This window comes from Equus caballus, chromosome 28, assembly GCF_041296265.1.
Source record: "Equus caballus isolate H_3958 breed thoroughbred chromosome 28, TB-T2T, whole genome shotgun sequence".
NCBI lineage: Eukaryota > Metazoa > Chordata > Mammalia > Perissodactyla > Equidae > Equus > Equus caballus.
The window spans coordinates 43,742,777-43,763,733 of NC_091711.1; the positions used below are offsets into that span (position 1 = coordinate 43,742,777).

Here is a 20,957-nt window from a genome sequence, read left to right on the forward strand (position 1 = left end):
TCCTGGTCTGCTCACCTCTCTGTCTCACTGAGGCCCCTCCTGTCTCCACTGCCCAGCATTTGGGTTCCCCCACCTGTCTCTCACCTGTGTCTCTCAGATTGTCTCAGACACACACAAGGCCCCTCGGCCTTCCTTGACACCTGCTGTCCCCTCCCTGAAGGACATGGAGCCTCAGCACCGAGTGCCTCATGGTGGTCATGCCAGATCCCTAAGCATTCAGGGATGGGGGGCACAGCGGAAGGAGGAACTGTCCACGGGGCAGAGAGAGGCTTGGGGGCAGGAGTAGATTTTTAGCAGCTGTAAGGGGGAGGGAACCCTTCCAGGCAGGGCAAAGGCAGGGAGAGGTGACAGGGGAAGCTTTCTCTGGGGACAGACATGGCCCTGCCTAGGGATGCTGCAGAGGGAGGGAGCCTGGGGCTGCAGATAGGCCAGGCCAGGCCAGGCCTCGGGCCACAGGCCCGGGTTTGAGTTGGGGGCGAGATCCTGAGTTGCGCTTTAGATGGCCCCTCTCTCTGGCTGCTGTGGAATTGGAGACCGGGCAGGGTGAGCAGAGCAGCGAGGAGGCTGCTCCATGGTCCGGGGCAGGGAAACCATCTGGCAGTCCTTTTGGAGGAAAGGGTGATGCTGTGGAGAGAAGGGAGCAAGGCTGGTCCCCGGGTTTCTGACTCGGGGGAGCTTGAGGGCTCTCACAGAGTCTCACAGGCCTTGGGGAGCCCTGGGCCACTGCCTCTCCATCTTCTGCCCATGGGCCAACAACTCCGTGGCAGGAAGGTGTAGGCGGTGGGGCAGCTGCAAAGGAGAAGTGGGTGTGGGGTGGTGGGTGTGGGTGTGAGGGTGGGTGTGTGGTGAGGGGGTGGGGAGCCAGGAGCCTGGAGAGGAGCCAGGGCAGGGAAGGACCTCCTACGGGGTGGAGGGTGGAGTAAGGCTGGAAGACGGGGCTCCAGTCCCCACCCTATCACTATTGGTGCTGTTGTTACCTGCTCCCCTCACGACCGCAGAGCTCTTACTACCCATCTGGCGTCTCATCTAACCCTCACGCTAGACATTCACGCTGAGGCTCGTGGGACCCAGGAGCCGGGAGAAGGTGGGCCAGTGGGGCCAGGTTTGGAGTCACTTCCATGAGCCAGCTCTGCCTGGGCTGCACCGGGCCTGTCTCACTGTGGCTGCCCTGACTCCTCTGGCAGGGAGTGGAGGAGGTGGCCCTCAGGGCCCCGAGCCCCGGGGGGGAGAGTTGTAGCTCTGCCAGTCCTGCACCTTGGTGCAGGCTGCCTTGAGGGAGGAGCAGAGTCACGTGCTTGACAGGAGCTCACTGGCTGCCGCGATGTGCCTGCACTGGGAAGGTGCGGAGGACAGAGCAGGCCACAGCGAAAGGCCTGTGGGATTTGTGTCGGTGGTGTGTGCAGGTGCCTGACCCCAGACAAACATTTTCACTTGTGCCTCCTAAACGGGGAAGGTCTCAAATCTCTGCTTGGACGACTTAGCAGTTAAGAAATTTCACCATCAGACCAATGTGGTCAGGGTTAGGTTATTCCTCAATGCATTCTTTTTTTAAAAAAATAGTTCAAGTTCATTAATTTCTTAATTCGTCTTCTACATCACTTTTTGACTATGACAAGAGAGAGGAGTTAAAGTTTCTAAAATCAATGTGATTCTTGCAAATTTTCCTTCTTTTAATAGTTTTACTTTAAATAATTTGATATCATCACCTTAATGTATTCTTGAATAGAAAATAAGGGACTTTGTTGCTGAAAACCCTTCTAATTGAATCTGTCTCTTAGTGTTCTCAAGTTTTCATTCACTGATGAATTTTTTAAAAAAGATGATTAGGGGGCTGGCCCTACGGCTGAATGGTTAAAGTTCCATGCGCTCTGCTTAGGGGGCCCGGGTTCACAGGCTTGGATCCTGGGTGCCGGCGGACTCCACTTACCTGCCATGCTGTGGAGGTGTCCCACATACAATGTAGAGGAAGACTGGCACAGATGTTAGCTCAGCGCTAATCTTCCTCAAGCAAAAAAAGAGGAGGATTGGCAACAGATGTTAGCTAAGGGCGAATCTTCCTCACACACACAAAAAGAGATTAATTTGGGGTCTGTCAGGGAAAAGGGAGTCTCCCTTGATCTTTGTTCCCCAAATCCCCCCAAAACACCCTCACAACAGTTCTGAAACAGATACTATTATGATGTCTGTTTTTCAGATGGAGAAACGGGCTCTGAGGGGCAAAGTGAGGACCCAGCACACACAAGGGGCCTGGACAGGGTCTGTGGAGCGTGGCTGTGCCCTTCATGCCTCAGGGACAGGGTGGGGAAGTGAGGAAACTCTGGGCCTGCTGGATAAGCTCAGGGTCATGCGGGGCAGTCCCTGGGGCAGAGAGGCCTAGCCCCCCAGATCTGGATGTGAAAGTGCTCTGAGACCCGGGATGCACTCTGTACTTAAAAATTAGCTTTATTTCTAATTCTGTGAGTAATACCCGAAGACATTCTCATGAAAAAAACCCTCAAACAATACAGAAGTCTATGAGTAAGAAGGGGCATTTCCCTGCCATCCCCAGAGGAAGCCTGTTCTTTCTTTGGAGTCTTCCATTCTGAGACAGGAACCAGCCTAACGAGATAGAGTGTCATCGGCTGCAGAAGCGCAAGGCCCCTGGCCTAACAGGATGGGGCCACCAACCAATCGGCAAGCTAGGAGAATCAGATAGAAACCGCCAAGATCCACATTCCCAGCCTGGGGACTTTCCTGGAGGCTAGTGGCTAGTGCACCCTAGCACCCAGGAGTTGGCTGAAAGTGACCTTTTGCCTCATTACCATAGTAAAAGTCACACTCGGGTGAAAAGCTAGCGTGCTAATGATACATGTGACGCATGAAGTGGCATGCTGTGTGACAGCACAGGCACAAGCACCACCCCACCTCTACGTGCCGTGATGGAAGACACACTGACTGCCCCAGCCTGATAAACCCCCGCAGTATGGCTATTCAGGGAGCCACTCGCTTCTCTCTCTCCTCCTTCTTCGCTTTTTGTGATTGGCTCCCTTGTGCACAAGCTGATACATTTTCTATCATCTCACTCTTGCTTCTTGTCTCTCTTGATTTCTATCCTGGGGGACGACAAGAACCCAGGGCGCCAGTAACAATTCCAGTCTTGTTTTGTGCTTTAAATTCTCGTGTATGTGCATGTAGAAACCAGGCTTTGTGTTTCTTAAAGGGGCTCCCGGTGTGAACTGTTCTGTTGGTCTTCCTCATCCCCCTTGGCCAGCCGGGCGGGGCCGAGGGCTTCAAGTGTGCTTCCCATTGGCTCTCCCCCGTCTTACTTTGTCACAGAGCCCACATCCCCAGAGTAGATTCTTTTTGCCTTTCTTGTGTATTCAGCTCTGACAAACAGGACACTGCTAGAGAGTCCCCCTCACCGGGGACAGTGGGAAGGATGTGATGCTTGGCCTCTGGACACTGGCAGAGGGGCAGGAGAGGCAGGTGAATCAGTACGAAGTCCTGGGGAGGCCAGAGAGCCCCTGGCCTCTCTCCCCTTGAACCCAAACTGTGCAAGGGCAGGTCATGCCCTTCCACGAAACAGCTACAAAACCCATGCCTGAGTTTTCACAGGCCCAAGCTGCCTATCCTCAAACCCACATCCTCCGCGCCCCCCCCCCCCCCAACACACGGGTTCACGCACTTGCACACACATAACCCAGCACTCCAGGGGTGCCCGGCCAGGGCTGCCCCAGCACTTCTCTCTTCTGGGAAGGGGGATGGGACCCTCTATGTGAGGTCAGAAAGAAGACCCCAGCCCCTTAACATCTCAGCCACAGGGAGTGGAAGTCCCACATGGGGTCCAGGCCTGCAGGTGTGGAAGGTGGAAGGATGTGAGGCCTGGGTGGGGAGGGAAGAGCAGGGAGCCTCCCCAGGGACCGGCCCTCCTTCAGGCCTCACTCAGAGCACCACCCAGGAGGGACAAGGAGCCAGCCAGCTCTAAGCCTCCTGCAGGCTTTTGGCTGTGTGTGCAGGCACAGGCCGACTCCATGTGCATTCACCAAATACTTACTGAGACCTACTATGCGCCAGGCACTGTTCTAGGTTCTGAGGAGACAGAGGAACCATATGGTAGGTGGGGAGGTGAGAAGTGCTGGGGAGGAAAATTTGGGAGAGAAGGGTGGCAAGGAATGCCAGAGTCAGGGAGGGCCTGGTGAGACCTTGGAGGTGAGAGTGATCCCTGAGGACCTATTGGGAGGAGCAAATGTGGCCCAGGGAACTGCACAGCACCAGGAAAACAGCAGCACGCAGTACCGACCCTCGCCACCTGTAGGGCCCTGTGCCCCGCATGTGCCTGCACCCCTTGCCTCAACCCTGTCGGGGAGGAGGCATGGTGATTCCCCCTTTACAAAGAGGAAAGCTCAGAAGGATAAGGGACAAGCCAGGCAGCCCTGCGGGCCCTGAGCTCTCCCACCACTGCTCCCAGGATACCCACATCTGTGGGGTCCTCTCCCTGTCAGCAGGAGGTGGTGGGGGGCGGGGGGGGGGGTTAGGCCCAGCCCTTGAGGAGCCAGTGGCCGAGCATAGTAGAGGAGGACCAAGTGCTGGACGACCCCCTGGGCCTGGCCTTGCAGGGCCATTATGCAGTCAGACCAGGCATCTACCAAATGTCAGCTCCCAGGGTCCCCCAAATGCCTCTGGGCCCCAAGGAAGGCTGCCTCCTGTCCAGGTCAGGGGCACAGGGGACTGACTGCCCACCCCATCGCCCTCTCAGAGCTGGTCCTCAGTAGCCCCCAGTCCATAGGATCACACTCAGGTGGGACTCACAGATTTGGGGGGTGCAGGGCCTGGCAGGCCATCACACTGTCTCCCTCGGTCCCTCCTCCTCTGCCCCTTGGGTCTCCAAGTGTCTGTGAGAAGTCCTTTCACAATGATTCTCCCTTAGGGCCCCAGGGGAGACTGTAGGGAGGGGGTTAAGCCAGCAGGTGCCTTATGGAAAGGGTCCCTTTGTGCTGGGGTCCTGTCAGAGAGGCAGGCCCAGCACCAGGTGTGTATGGGGAGGGGCAGAACTTTATCTCAAGAACTCCCCACCGCCACCCCCGCCCACCACACCCTGAGCACAACCGGTCAATGAATGCTCTGGGCCACTGTCTGGGGACGGCACATATGGAGCAGGCATGGCATCAGGCTCTTTGGTTTCCCTGAGCCTCACAAGAACCCCAGGAGGCCATGGGGCTCAGGGACGGGAAGAGCTGCCCCAGGTCACACTGTATGTTGGCCACAGACCCCAAGTCAGTGGGACTCAAAGGTCGGGTCCTTTCCCACTGCATCACTTCCCCTCTGTGGCCAGGCTGCCCCGTCTCAGCCCAGCCCCAGGCTGCCCCTGCCTCTGCTTGCTGAGGGGTGAAGGAGATGCAGGTGCCCTGCTGCAGAGCCCCTTCTCACCAGGGAGGCCCTGCCTCCTTGGCAGGGGTGGGAAATACCATCAGGTTGGGGCCAGAACCCTTGGGCCTGGGTGCCTCCTACAGAGAACGTGAGCTCCCTGGGGTGGGCCCAAGGGCTGCTCACATCCAGATGGCCTGAGGGGACAAAAGAAGCTGTGACTCTGAACAAGCCCTGCCCCTCTAAGAGCCTCGGATGCCTCATCCATATGGGCACCCCCCCCACCCCATTCCCCAGTGCTCTCAGAGAGCATGAATCTGCAGCTTCCAGGTCCAGCTGGAGGGCAGCTCCTCCAGAGGCCTCAGGCCACCCAGCCCCTCAGACCTGCCCCCCCCCCCCACCAAGTTACTGCCTCCGATGTGACTACCCTGTGACAGTGACCAGCCTGAGAGGTCTTACATTTGCCTGAGGGTTTATGTTGAAAATAACGGCTTCACAATCTCAGTCCTCACAGTGGGGAGAAAGGCATTCATTAGCCTGACCCCATCCTACGGATGAGGAAACTGAGGCTCTGTGAGGGTAAGTGATCTGCCTGAGGGCATGAGAGCAGGAAGCAGCCAAGCGTAGCCTCTCCTATCCCCCCCAGCCCCCACAGCACCAAGCACCAATTCCGGGCTTCGCTGGGCAGGAAGGCTGTCTTCCATTACTTCCCTTGGCCAAACTGCCTCCTGGTCAGTGTCACTGGCCTCCAGACAGCGCACAGCAGCACCACGCTCTGGCTGGGGGCAGCAGGCGTTGCTCATTGCTCAGCTCTGCTGTGAGGCAGAGGCGGCCTCTCGGTTCCAGGGCCCCTGCCAAGCTCGCAGCAGCAGGCAGCAGCGACAGCATCGTGTTCTCCCAGCACTTGGAAGGCTCCCAGATCCTTGGCTAGAGAATGCGATGCCACTTCTCTTGTTATATGTCACCAAGTGGCAAAGAAAACGTGGCACAGGGACCAGAAAGAAGTGCGCCCTGTGCTGGCTTGGGGGGAGGCCTGGGGGCATGGAGAGGACCTGCCCTTGTCTCCAGCAGAAAGTGACATGCCTGGAAGAGGCAGGCAGGCTGTGTCCACACCGCCCTCCTCTCCTGCTTGGACACCATGCTCCATCAGCCCCCAAAGACCTCCCCTCCCCACCAACACACACTGCCCTGCAAAGCCCACCCTTTACGGCCCAGGCTGGTTTCTAGGAGCCACCACCAGTCCCTCTGAGAAGTCCCCCTGTCCTGGACCGCTGCGGGGAGCCTGCCCATCCCCTCAGAGACCAATGCCCCCTTTGCCTCTCACCTCCAGCCTCCTCCTTCAACCCTGGACCCAGCCAACCAGGGCACAGCAGTTGGCTTCCCTTCCCAAAGGCTGAGGGAGCACCGGCCACAGGCATGCTCGAGCCCCATGCTTGCCCCTGTCCTCCTGGTGTGGGTGTGGGCCCTGCTGAGTGCGCTCTCCTCCATGAAGCTTGGCCCGGCCTCTACGACCTCTGCAGTCTCCTCATGTGCTAACGGGTACCAGCATACTGTCCTGAGGGGCAGACCCCAACACATGGCAGTGGCGCTTTAGAGCCGCCCTTCCCACACTGCTTCCTCAGGTACAAGGCCTGTGCCTCTCCCACTTCTATATTCCTAGCTTAGGGCCTGCCCAGCAGAGAGGCCCAAACCTTTGTTCATTGATTAGGTGCATGAGAAAACAACCCGAGGAAAAAAACAGAGGACTGGGGCCAGCAGTCGGCTCTGCCACTGGTTAGCTGTGTGACCGTGGACACACCTCCGACTACAAGTCTCAGTTTCATTAACTGTGAAATGGGGAAACATTATCAACCTCACAGGTCTGCTGGGAGGGCCACAGGAGCGACTGTGAGAAGAGCTCTGTAAAGCGTGAAATGCCCTGCAAACGTCAGGTGACATTTGGGACCTCAACCGGAATCCATGTGGCTGAGGTTCTCAGCAGGGCCCGAGTGGCTGCCTCAAAGACAGTCAGGTGTCTGCAAAACCTGAGCACTAGGGCTGGGGCTCTAGACTCGGTTCTGGAAGGAACCCAGGGAAAGGAGAAAGGCAGGGCCCCACCCTCATGGAGCCTGCTGCGAGATTCCAGTTGGCCGATCCTTCAGTGAGGAGCATGAGCTCCGGCTGCGATGGTGACATCAGAGCAGAGAGGCCCTGCGGTGCTGGCGCTGCCCAGGGTATCCAGCAGGGAGCAGTCACAGGCCTGGGGATGGAGGGCAGGCCTGGCACCAGCAGGGTGGGGGTGGGGAGGGCACCATCATACTCCAAGGGAGCCAGGACTGGCTCTCTTCCTGAGGTCTCTTCCCTCAGACCTCCCATTCACTCCTCCAGCTCCCATGTGCCCATCTGGCCACAAGGGAGCGGAGGAGCCCCGACTGGCTGAGAGGATTTCTAGACTCCAACCCTGGCACTTCCACAAATTCTAACTAGACCCAAGGGAGAAGAAAAGCATAGTCATGGCACAATCTCACTGTCAACCCAGAAACTGCCCCCCGGCTGGCTCATCTCACGTAATTCTCACAGATTTATGAATTCACAGCATAATTCCCGGATTTTCACCAGTTTTTGAACTTAGCTCTGTGATTTCAAATACTAGTTACTGCTCATTGAGGGGTCCCCTGGCACCGTGTAAGGCATTGACACAGTTTATTATGCGAGACACCAAGCGTGCAAACAGGCGTGGGCTAACACTTCAGGCACAAAACCTCTGTCGTTTCATTCAACCCTCACCACGCAATGAGGAGAGGAGAGTGCTGTCCATTTTACACCTGGGGAGACTGAGCCTCCAGGAGGCAAACCAGGTTATGTGGGAACAGCAAGGTTAGGACGTGGAGTCAGACTGGGCTCATGGGGTCCAAGCCCTCCGACCCGAGCCTGCTCGTAATTGTTCTGTCAGTTTCCTCATCAGCAAAATCAAAGTAGCGGATGAGAACAGTGATTTCCAAACTTTGTTTAGCTACGGACCTTTGTTCAAATGAAGTCTTAAGTGGAGATGTGGCACATCAGATGGATAAAGACCTGGGGCTCTGCTGGAGTGGGAAGGGGGCTGGAGTCCCACCAGCTGGGCGCCCCACCTCCCCCAGCATGGCCTGCTGGAGCGCAGGGGAGTTTGGCCCTGTGGGGCACTGATCGCTGACCCAGAGCCTGTCAAGCCCTGATCCGGGCTTCAGCAACAGTGAATGCTTACTGAGCCAGGCACCCAGCCGTGGGGCGGGGCAGCCCGGGGGCCGCAGCCCTCACAGGTCCTCCAGGGAGGGGTTCTCAGAGCTCCTCAGCAGGGACAGCAGGTTCAGAGCCGACAAGCCGGGCACGTGGCCAGCGCAGATCTGCAGCATACGTACCAGGCGCTGTGCCATGGTGGCTCGAAAGCCTTCCACCTGCAGAGGAAGAGCAGAGAACAGTGGGAGGCAGAGCTGGGGGCCAGCTCTGCTCCCCTGATGCAGAGCAGATGCACAGGCTGCCAGAGGCGAGCTGTGGGAGGAGACATGGGGCCAGCCCAGAGCACCCTGCCCACCACGGCCATGCCCTTGTCTATGGCACACTGCACCAGGCAGCTTCCAACCACCTCAGCGTACTGAATCCTTTTACCACCCTCCAGGGACACTGAAATGAAGGCTTAGCAAGCAGGGCTGGCGAGGTCAGGGAAACCATCTAGAGTCACACAGTGATCACAGAGCTGGGATCTGAGCCAGGGCTAGTCCCACCAATGCCCGGGAGGCACAGGCCCCAAAGGCTCCCTTACCTGGGATCTGAGAAAGACACTCACAGGGATGGAAAAGAGAGGTGGACAGAGAGTGGTCCTCCCCAGGGATGGGGAGGTGCCATCGACAAAGAGTGCCTTTATCAGGGCTTTTGATGGGCCGGTGGGCCCAGAGGAGCTGTGGGATTTAGGTAGCGGCAACAAGACTATTCCAGGGCCTGGTGCCAGCAAGTGCTGGGCAAATAAGAGACCCTCCATAAATGTTTATCGAAGAACAGTGATGCTCAGACGTCCTCTCCTGGCCAAGGGGTGGCCTCAGAAACATCTTCTCCTTCCTTTGTTCCCTCTCTAACTGAGGAAGGGCGAACCATCAACCCAGACACCCAAACCAGAGACCGGGCATCCTCAAGTCCTCCTGCTCTTGCTCCCATCATTTGTCACTCGTGATCTCCATGGTTCTAAGTCCAGAGGTAACATCTCAGTCCTCATCGCACAGCCTCATTCTCACTGAGATTCTCCTCTTGGCAGAATCTGATGTAGCCGCTGCCTCTCTCTTTGAAATGCTTTTTCTACCTGGCTCCCGGGACCCCCACTTACCCAGCTTTTCCTCCCACCTCACAGGCTTCTCCCTCCTCTTTATCTGATATCTGAATGCTGGGCCCCAGGGCTTGGCCTGTGCATCTCTCCTCCCAACACTTGCTCCTTAGGTGACCTCATCCAGTTCCACGGCTTTAAAACCATCCAATTGCTGAGGATGCCCAAATTACATCTCCAGACCTTTCCTCCAAATGTCAGACACACGGATGCAGCTGCCTACTGGATTTCTCTGTAGACATCTGACAGACCCTAATCTTAGCATGTCCAAAATGGAGTCCCTGGGAGCACCCCCAACCTACTCCCTACTGTCGTCCCATCTCAGCCAAAGGCAACTCCCTCCTCCCAGCTGCTCAGGCTGAAAACTCCAGAGCCATCCTTGCCTCTTCTTGCTTTCCTGTCTCACATCCAAGCCATGAGCACGTTGTATTGGATCCACTCTGGAAACACTCAGGGGACCATCCCGTCTCCTCTTCCCTGGACACTACCGAGCCTAGGCCACTCTTAACTCTTCTAGAAATAGTCCCCGGCCCCATCTCCCTATTTCTGTCCTTGCTTCCTTCAGTCTACCTTCTTCCCAGCAGCTGGACGGATCCACATAAACCCAAGTCAGGCTGCCTCCCTCGCTGGCCCCACACCCTCCAGCAGAACCAGTTTTATTCCAAGTAAAAGCCACTGCCTTTACTACGACCCACAAGGCCCTCCTGACCTGGCCCTGGTCACTCTGGCCCATCTCCACTGCTCTGCCCTTTGCTCTGCTGCAGCCACTCAGGCCCCTGCGGGACCTTGAACTCACCAGGTAAGTTCCAAACTCAGGGCCTTTGCACTGCTCCCACCTAGTGTGCCTTCCACCAGGCGTCTCCACACTTGCCTCCTTACCTCCTTTGAGTCTTCACTTTGACGGTTCACTTCACTTAAGGGTCACTTTTTTTTTTTTTTAAAGATTTTATTTTTTTCCTTTTTCTCCCCAAAGTCCCCTGGTACATAGTTGTATATTCTTTGTTGTGGGTCCTTCTAGCTGTGGCATGTGGGATGCTGCCTCAGCGTGGCCTGATAAGCTGTGCCATGTCCGCACCCAGGACTCAGACCAACGAAACACTGGGCCACCTGCAGGGGAGCGCGCGAACTTAACCACTCGGCCACGGGGCCAGCCCTTAAGGGTCACTTTTTTAGTGAGCCCTCCCAGCCCCAAGTCCCCCTATCTAAATCTTACTGCTTTACCACCACCTGACATGTTGCGTCCCCATTCTCTAGCACATTACACATTCTACTTCCTTACATTGTTTCCTCCACTAGAATAGAGCTGGGATTTTTTTTTAAATGTTTTGTTCTTTGCTGCATCTCTAGAGCCTAGAACAGTGTTTGGCCCACTGTAGAGCTGTAAGAAGTATTCGTTGAGTAAATCCTCTTACTCTAAGTTCTCTGGCTTTTGCTCTAAAATATACCTCCAAGCTGCTGCTGTTCTTGCTCAGCCTCCACGGCCTGCCTCCTGCAGCAGCCTCGTCCCTGGGCCTCCTGCCTCTGGCCAGGCCTCCTCAATCCACACATCACACTCCAGAGACGTGTCCCCAAAACCCAAGTCTGACCACAGCATGTCTGCCACTGTCACCTACAGGAAGGAATGCCTTAAATCCACTGCCAGGCTTCTAAAGCCCTGCAGATCCTTCTGCTGCTGCAGACATTACATGCGGGTCTATCTCGCTAGATTCCGAGAGAGCAGGGCCAGTGTCTGACTCATCCGGGTTCTCAGGGGCCAGCACAGGGCCCTATGGGCAGAGCTAGGAAAGAATCTCACTGGGCGAATCCCACACCTCCCTAGGTGTGTTTCTTCATCTGTAAAACGGGGTTAATAATCTCTGCCATGCAAAGGCCTCAAAATATGGCAAGGCTCAAACTCGACTATGCAGAGGAGGAGGGTGCCCTGAAAAGGACAACATGGGTCTGAGGAAGGATGACTGTCCAAACACCGGGTGCTCCATCCTGGGAATGCCAGGTCTCTGTTCTCAGCAGGTCTGCTGCTGGTAGAAATAAACAGCCGCAGGCCTTTTCTTGAGTTCTCAGGCTCCAGGAAAACCCAGGACCTGGTATGGCCTGCCACCTCCTGGCCAGATACAGAATTGCACCACCCATAGCAAGGTTAGGGAGCACCACAGACGGCCGGGTACGCACACCAGCGCTGTGGGAGCAAAGACTATGATTCCCCTTTAGAGATAAGACTAGAGCTGTGCAGGGAGGGGCAGTGACTTGTCTAATGCCACGCAGTCCGCAGGCTACGATGGGCAGACCAGCCTCCTGGCTCTCCCGCTTACTTACTAGCTGGGTGATTGTGAAGCAAGACCCTTCTCTCTGGGTCTCGGTTTTCTCAGGTTCCTTGAGGAAAGCCTAGCAGGGGCCTGACAGAGGCAGGCACCTCAGGTGTGACCCAGACTTCAGGGTCCTATCTGTGAGATCAGAGTGTTGGTCTAATCAGGGGTTCTTTTTTTTTAATACCATTTTTTTTGAGGAAGATTAGCCCTGAGCTAACACCTGCCACCAATCCTCCTCTTTTTGCTGAGGAAGACTGGCCCTGAGCTAACATCCGTGCCCATCTTCCTCTACTTTATATGTGGGACGCCTGCCACAGCATGGCTTGACAAGTGGTGCATATGTCTGCACCCGGGATCTGAACCGGCGAATCCCCGGCCGCTGAAGTGGAATGTGTGAACGTAACTGCTGAGCCACCAGGCTGGCCCCTAATCAGGAGTTCTTAAAATACTCATCAAATAGAAAACACAACTTCGTGACACAGTAGCATGTGCAGCTTTACGGATACATTGAATGAGATATGGGGCTGGTCTAAGGACCACTGCAATGCTGGAGGGATGAGACCCGCCCCAGTCCTCATGTGACATGGCAACATCTGCCACTTCTATCAGTAACAACTGCAGATTTGGCCAATACCATCGACATCTCTTGCCTACATTCATAATCTAAATTTCACTTAGAGGTTAGCGAAAAAAAAGAAGTAACTTTTTTCTTGTCTAACTTCACAGATCCTCTGAGTTCTATCCTCAGACCAGAGGGATCCACAGACCCCAGAACAAGAACCTCTGGTGTAGACGGTGGTGAGGGACCACGTGCTGACTTAGTTCTCTCTGCAGTACATCACTTTGCCTTTGGGAACTGGTACAAGACCCAGAACAGAGCAGAAACACAAATCTTCAAAACGAACCTTAAAACCAATAAACAGACCCCAAACCAACTGAGCAGGCCTGGTGCATGGGTGGGGCAGCCCAGGCCCTGGGAGCCCTCAGCAGACCTTCCATTGGGAACAGCAGCAATTTTGGGGTCCTTTGCTAAAGGTCCTAAAGGACCCTAAAGGACCCTTTAGCAAAAAGCCATCAGGATTCATACTGCACAGAGAGGCTGAAGAGCAAAATTTACCAGCAAAATAGAAATCTTCTTTGCTACCCTCCTAATTAGGGCTCACCTTGTAAGAAACACCAACAGCAGTGCGTCAGGGCAGAACCAACACCATACCGTATCCATCTAACCACTACCCACCCACCCACCATCCCTGCTGCCTGAGGGATGCCCAGCCCTGCACTGGGACTGGACAAAGGTCTGCAATCCAGGGAGGTAAGGGGGACATGGGGCGTTCTGACTGCCAGGGCGACTTGAGGATGCACTGGTTAATGAGACAGACAAGATGCCTGGCCTCACGGCACCTATAGCCCAGCAGGAGGGTGAGATACTAACATGAACCCACAAAAACATACACAGACTTAGCTATGAGCAGAGAGGAAACAAAGCAAAAGTAAGGTCACGAGTGACAGCACAAGTGACGAGACGAATGCACAGCATCACCTCACTTTACATCTGTGCACCCCAAGGCTTACAGTGTCTCACTCAAGGTCACAGCCAGTGAGCAGGACAGCCAGGATTCAAACCAGGATCTTGCGTCTCCACCTCAGGACCCCTCTCACTCAGGGGCTTGATGACCCTCCAAGAAGCGTTCCTGCCAGGCCCGCTGTGTGCTGACTGCTCTTTCCCTGCACCAGCGTGATCAGTGTCCTCACCTCCAGGTCACAGAAGAGCAGGGGGCTTCGGTAGGTGTGGGCCAGCTTCACCACGGTGTTCCGGTGAACGCTGCAGTGGCTCTCCCGCCCAGCTGCAAAGAAGCCGCGAGTGCAATGGGTTGAATTCCAGGAGGCACTGCGCAAAGTCATCCACGTTCCCTCTCCGGGCCTCGGTTTCTTACTAGTCAGTGGGGTGACAATCCTGTTCACCTTCTTCTCAGGGCAGTCAAGATCATCATATTAGAAATAAGGCTGAAAGGGCTTTGAGGGAGGGCTCTATGCAAACATGAGTGTCCTCATCTTTAAAGGGAGGATCATAACAGCCCCGATGCCTGAGTTACTTAGAGATGCAATGAAGGAATATGTAGAAATGATCTGGCATTCATTTATTCACCAAGACTTGTGGAGAATAACCTGTACCAGGCCCTCCGCCAAGGAGCTCCCAGTTCAGCTGGGGGGCAGACAGGTCAGACACATCACAGGTGTAGGTGGATGGGTGGGGGTCTCCAACAGACGCATGCATGGGATGGATACCCCGAGGGCCCAGACTGCAGGGCTGGTCAGGGGCGCGTGCCCCAGGAGGCAGAAAATAGGGGTTTGTTAGATAAAGAAGAGGAAAAAAGCACTTGTGAAAAGCCATATGGTCTAATCACGAAGGGTATAGGCTGTGGACTATGACTCTAGAGGTGTGGAAATCAGCTCTCCCACTTTTTAGCTGCAGGGCCTCAGGTAAGTGATATAACCTCAGGACTAGTTTCTTCAGCTATAAAATAGAGATAATAATACCCGCGTCAAAGGGCTGTTTGTTGTGAAGATTAGGTGATACAGAAACACAGCAACCAGCAGTGTCTGGCGTACACTGAGCGCTCCACAAGTGTGGGCTCCTATGATCGCCACTGTGAACATTATGATCTCAGGAACAGCATGGCTTGTTCTGAGAACTACAAGCTGCACCAGAGAATGGGAGAGTAACAGGAGATGAGACTGGACAGGAAGGCAGAAGCCAAACTGCAAATGCTTTGTGTCTTTACAGGAGTTTGGAATCTACTCTGAAGCCACAGGGAACCACTAGGCAACTCTAAGCAATTAACTCAGCAGAATGATCTGCTCAGATTTGCTTTTAGAAAGACCGACAGCAGGTCAGATTCCAAAGCCCATGTTCTTTCCAACAGCCAGGCTGCCTTAGCAAGGAGGCCACTACAACACCCAGCCACACACTGCTCTCGGTGTGGGCTGGGCAGCAGCAGGCGGGGAAAGCACTTACCGCCCGTGGCGAGGAAGCCCACCTTGCCCAGGAAGAAGGTGGCATCCACATGGTGCAGGGACTCCTCCACGTTCCGGAGGCTGGGGTGGCCAGGCCAGGGTGAGAAAACAAACCAGAAGACAAACCTTACAACAGAGAAGGCAGATGCCCCCCTCCTCATTCCACAGAGGCCAGAGAACGAGACGAGGTGACAGAAAATAGCCCTAGGGGACTATTTTGTCCTTTCATTTTTTTTTAACTACTTTTAATTACAAAGTGACTCAAGCCTGTAAAATAATCAAATAGTAAATATGGATGTATAAGTAAAAAGTAAAAGGCCCCTCTCTAGTACTACCCGTCAGTCTCAACTCCCCAGAGGTAACCACTGCCAATAGCTTGGGGTGTAATTCTCCTCAAATTCTTTTCATATGCAACTACACATAGTGATACGTATAAGCATCTGGTTGGGTTTAGTTGGGTTCGACGTATCTGTCACCTTCTTCGGAATGACCTCACAGTACCACTTTCTGACTATTTTCCCAGTGATGGACACTGACGTGCTCTTCAGTTTTTCCCCAGGACAAAGAATGCTGCATGAACGTTCCTTTACATATGTCCTTCTATATCCTTGTACAACCAAGTGTTTCTGTTTCTGTAGGACAGAGGCTAGAAGAACGGCTGGGTCACAGTGGGTGTCTTTAAAAATGTATATAGGCAATGTCAAATTGCTCTCCAATAAGGTTATAGTATTTACAGTCATATCAATTATATGAAAACATGCTTTTCCTCTAAACAAGGGCACTCTGACCTTTTGGGCCAAGGCTTTCATTCACTGGTGTCCAGAGAGTGAGGAAGGAATCTTGTGTCTCCTGGCCAACAGCCATCTTGGTCAGAGGGCCCAAGCCAAGGTTTCAGCCTGAATGAACAAGGCCTGAGGCCATAGCAATGATGGCTCTGCACCTAAGTGTCCCTTTTGGTGAACAGAGGTACCTCAAGAGCGACAGATCCACTGAGCCAGGACCCCCTGGCAGCCATGGCAGATCTCAGCCCTTTCTCAGTCTCCCATGGGCCTAGTCACTGCTGACTAGTTCCAACGGGTCAGGTAGCGAGTCTGCACTGAACCCTGATGCTACGGGTATCTCGTGTTTCTATGTCTGTCAGGGACACAGAGTTGGCCTCAGAGAGCATTAGCTGAATGACTGATGACACCGCCGGGATTTGCCAGTGTCTTTTTGACATCATGTACTGTCCACTGGCTCCCCCTTCTTACTCCCTAGGTTAACCCCAGGCAGTCTCTCCCTTTCTCCTCTCCTTCTCTTCACAAGCAAGGTCACCGTCCCAGTGTACCCCTAAGCCAGCTCTTCTTGATCCGTGACAGCCCCCATCCCCTGGCTCTCACCTGTATTTGCTGTGAAGGTTGACCACAAACATAATAAGGTCAATTCGGGGCCGAGTCACACTGGAGGGCAGAGGGAGGGACTTTGCCAAGTGGCTGAAAAACAAGAAAGTGCAGGACTAGATATCCGTGCCCCCATCAGAGTGATTGTTCACAGGCTGCCCTTCCTAGGGGAAGAGGCCAAGGGCTCCACACCTATTCACCTGATACCCTCGTGGGCAAGACTCCTAGGGGAGCACAGGTGCAGGGCAGAGCTGGTCCAGTCCACACTACTCCTGTCCAACTCCATCGGGCAGGAAGGAGCTCTGGTTAGTAACCACCTTGGCAAGAGGGAGTTCTGGACATAAGATGGCATGGGGCTAGCCAGCTACACTGCATGCCGCGAGGGAGACCAGGCTCAGAAGACGGGTGTTGGACTGTGATGTTTAGGGGTTAAGACTGAACCCCTTTGGAGTGTGACAAAGTGAGCTCAAGTTCCAGTTCAGTGCCATCTACCAGCTATGTGACCTTGGGCAACTCACCCTTATCATCCTCCTCTGGACTTGGTCTCTGGTTATCAAATACCTACCTGAAGGTTTTTCTTGAACCCTCTACTTCTGCCCATTTCCACTTATTCCAATTACCCATCTCCTTTTATCCCCCAGCTTCTAATTCATGAAATACCAAAAAGTACAAAAGTTAAAAAAACACACTCTCCTAAAAGTCCAGTTACTTAGAAATTACTAGTATTAATTAACATTAGAACATTTTTCTAAACATCTCTTCATGTACATAATGTATACACATTCAGATACTTGAATAGATATAATCTAAAAATAGAATAGTATGAATTTAATTTTATTTGAATTGGATGGATGTAAAATAACTAAAGTAGAGCTAGAAAAAATAGATGAAAAAATTAGTAAGTTGGTATCATTTTTAACTATATGTTCCAATTTTATCTATATTAGATTGAGTCTCTATTACGAAAAATGAGAAAGTTAACAATCTTATAATTTACCCTAGAATTTGACAAGACATAAATGTATATTTACATTATTATTATTGTTATTATTATATACATATATATTTTGCTCTAACTATAACTTTGGATCCAGGCAGATGAAGCTGCCACTCTGGAACACTGCTGATCGCCATGGGAGAGGCATAGGGCAATGAGGAGGGTCTCTCACTGGCAATTAAATGCTTCAGCAATAGAGATCACAATTTTTGCTCACAGCTCATTGGTCAGAACTGATCACATGTCTCCACACACCCACAAAAGTTTAAATGCTCCAAATGTGGAGAGCTGGAAGCATTTGGCAACAGAATCAATGGTTTGCGTTTCCTGCCTAAAAGTCTGAAGAACTATTTACCCTTGAACTTCAATAACTTAACCAGGATATAATGTGACAAAAGTATTCTGTATCCATTTTTCCTGGAACAAGATATATTTACGCTTTCTAATGGACAAATTCAACTCTTCATTCATTTCAGGGAAGTTTTCTTCTACTACATCTTTGAACGCTTTTACGGTGATTTTCTCAATGCTTTCTTTTTTGTAAACAACTTAGTCTTCAACCACATGTACTCTGCTCCTTGCTGTTTCTAGGCATTTATTAGATAGCTCTCTAATGGTATTATTTTGGGCCCTTTTTTGCCCTTCGCCCTGTAACCTTTTTCCTCTCATTCTGTTGTTTTATCATTTCGTCTTTGAATGCTTCTTTTAAAAACTCATGTTCTTATCAAGTTTCTCAATGGCACAAAACACTCAAGAAGGAGATTTCTTCTCCTTTTCCTGTACATTTTTCCAGAGTGGGTACTCTATCAGATTTTTGCATGTCACGTGACTAGCCCTTTTTCAGCAACAGTTTCCATGATACTTCTTTCCATCTTGTTTATGCTCAATACAGGCAATTTTGTCCACATTTTCCATTTACTCTGATGCTAATTAAATGAATTTTTAAGAATCCTTTCCTATTTCTGAGCTAAGGGTTTGAGATTGTTGGTTATTGTGTTTGATGTTCTGTAGCCTAAGAGTCTGGGAAGATGGGTAGAGCACAGATGGACCTATGAACAATTTGTATTTAGAGGGAAAGGATTATGTCCTTCACCAGAGATTCTTTAAAGGCCTGTAACGGGGCTTATTCTACCTAGTAAGGGGCATTCCCAATTCCCGTGGGGGAAATACCCTCTGGATTTGGATCATTCTCCTTCAACACGGACCCCTGGAGCTTATCCTTCCATCAGGGAGAATGAACCGACATATACTCAGTGACTTGATCCTGCCAGCAGCTGTTTTCTACTCCCCATGAATTAGAAAGAGGAAAACTAAATATGCTTCTTTAGTCACCTTTTCTCCAAATACGGGGTGTCTCTGAGCATCTACTCTGTGCCAGGCACTGCTCAAAGCACTGGGGATTCGCCCGAGAACAAAAGTCAAAGTCCCTGCCCTCAAGGGGACGGGACTGGAAACAAGCAAACAGGTGAACAAGGACATTTCTTATGGTGACAAGCGCTAGAGGAAGACTGAACAAGTGTGTGACAGAGGGAGCAGGAGGATGCCTAGGATGAGGAGCTGACACGTGAAGAAGACGTGAAGGAGCCACCCACCAGACGCCGCCGGCAGGGTTGGGGAGGACCGACCGCGCTAGGATGGACACCCCGAGGGGCTGGCCTCTCGGGCGGCCCCTCCGCTCTCCTTCACGCCCAGACCCGCGTTCGGGCCACAGCCGCGCGATCGGACACCCCAGCCTCCGCTACTTACACCTTCAGCTCGGAGGCGCAGTCCTCCTTGAGCATCGCATCGGCCAGCTGCTGCAGCAGAGCATCCTCCGTGCCCACCAGCTGCCCAGAGAGAGGAGGAGGCCGACTGATACTGGGCACCGCGGTCCCGCCCGAGGCCTGGGATCAGGCACCAGCCCAGGGCAGCCGCGACACCCAGGACTCTGGCTCCGGCTCCCGCCAGGCACGGGCTGACGCCCGAGGTCTGCACCCGCTCGGGGCCCGTCTGCCCAGCAATTACTACCTTCCCGGACCCTCCCTCGGACGGCCTGGCTTCTCCGGGAGGTCAGACCCTGCGACCGGAGGAAACCAAGTGCCCGCCCGGCGCCCACCTCAGCCACCCTGCACGCTCCCCGCCCGCGGCCTCCCCGCTCAGCCACCCACCAATCAGGAACCAGGAAAGAGCCCGCCGCGCACCTATTGGTGGGGGCGTCTCTTAGCCTGAGAGAGCGCCTACTCCGATTGGCTGACAGCGCGGCTCTCCCGCCCACCACTCCCCTGCCGGAATAGCCCGCGCCAGCACCTCAGAGCGCGCAGACGACCGCGCGGCTGAGGCATTGCGGAGGAAGAGGGGCGGGCCGGGGTAGCGGGGCTGCTGACGCTCACCAAGATGGTGGCCGTGTTCAGGCCAGGCAGCTTGTCCAGGGGCCGCAACACCGACATCCCAGTCGCAGGCCGAACCGCCGCTCTTGTGGTGCGCGCCCGGCTTTCAAACCGCCCCGACGCCCGCCCCTAGTGCGCGACCGAGGGGCACGTGACCCTCTTTGGGCGGGGCTTCGTGGAGTGGGGCGGGGCCCTCTTAAAGGAACCGCTACCTCATTTTCTGAGGGAGAATTCCAGCGCCGGCCCCAGGCACTTAAGGTGCTGCCCATGGGACAGGCCTTTTATTTCATGTCTCGGAGAAAGAAAATATTCAGTGATTCCTGCGTTCATTTTCGTTCACTCATGCTCATTCGCCATATTCTTGATTCCTTCCAAACCTGCCCGTCCCGCGTCTTCTCCATCTCAGTTGACTCCATCCTTGCAGCTGCTCAGAACAAAACCTTGGGATCATCCTTGGCTTGTCTTCTTCATACCACACATACAATCCGTAAGCAAGCCTGTGGGTTTTAAAATGCATCCAGAAGCTGACCACTTCTCACCACCTCCGTTCCACTATCAGGACAAGCCACTGTCATCTCTCACCGGGACTGTTGTCACAGCCTTTTCACTGACTCCCTGCTTCCACCTGGTCCTCAGGGCTGCCACTATTTACTACACAGAAATAAGATTCATCCTTTTAAAACAGAAGTCAGAGAAGGCCACTTCTCTGATCAAACCCACCAGAGTTCCCGTCTTACTCAGAGTCCATTGCAAACGCCTTCCGTGGCCTTTGAGACTCTGTGTGTTCTGGCTCCTGACAATCTCCCTGGGCTCATCTTCTGCTCTTCTCCCTCCAACACCCCTCTAGCCATGAGGGCCCCTAGGCTGTTCCTAAATAGTCCAAGTATCCTCTGACCTCAGGACCTTTGCCCCTGCAGTTCTCTCTGGCTGAAATGCTGTTCTCCCAAGTAGTCTTATGGCTTGTTTCCTCACTTAATTTGTGCTTCTGCTCCAATGTCACCTTATCGGAGGGGGTTTTCTTAACGACACTGTCTAAAATATCAAGCCCTCGTGCCACACACTCCCTGTTTCCCTGTTTCCCTTTTTCTGCTCTATTTGCTCAGTAGCAGTAATCTCCGTTTCACATATCATCAATAACTGTGCAGCCTCTGAGATTTTACTGTACTTACAAACTAATAAACTGTTACTAAATAACTGTTACTAATAAAGTAATGAACTGTT

The 20,957-nt window shown here is 53.4% G+C and overlaps 1 protein-coding gene across 3 annotated transcripts; it reads right to left on the bottom strand.

Annotated features, from left to right (window-relative positions):
* Positions 1–8,008: 8,008 nt before the first annotated feature.
* CENPM (centromere protein M) lies at positions 8,009–20,233 on the bottom strand. Of its 3 annotated transcripts, none has more exons than XM_001500392.6 (6): positions 19,740–20,233; positions 19,117–19,196; positions 16,374–16,466; positions 14,996–15,075; positions 13,732–13,823; positions 8,009–8,756 (listed from the first exon to the last, which is right to left on the bottom strand). In XM_001500392.6, exons 1-6 carry the CDS (start codon positions 19,794–19,796, stop codon positions 8,616–8,618), a joined length of 543 nt encoding a protein of 180 aa, XP_001500442.3. In that variant the 5' UTR covers positions 19,797–20,233; the 3' UTR covers positions 8,009–8,615. The 3 variants fall into 3 exon arrangements, with proteins under 3 accessions (XP_001500442.3, XP_023486812.1, XP_070109834.1); XM_070253733.1 differs by lacking the exon at positions 8,009–8,756 and adding an exon at positions 10,551–10,780 and having other exon boundaries at positions 19,740–19,894; XM_023631044.2 differs by lacking the exon at positions 16,374–16,466 and having other exon boundaries at positions 19,740–19,894.
* Between the last annotated feature and the right edge of the window lie 724 nt (positions 20,234–20,957).

Bases quoted from the DNA above. Each gene is read 5' to 3' on its own strand.
- CENPM (XM_001500392.6), bottom strand. From the start codon at position 19,796: ATGTCGGTGTTGCGGCCCCTGGACAAGCTGCCTGGCCTGAACACGGCC. The intron at 19,197-19,739 runs GTGAGCGTCAGC...CTCTCTGGGCAG, and splicing joins TGAACACGGCCACCATCTTG to CTGGTGGGCACGGAGGATGC. The intron at 15,076-16,373 runs GTGAGAGCCAGG...TGGCCACCCCAG, and splicing joins AACCTTCACAGCAAATACAG to CCTCCGGAACGTGGAGGAGT.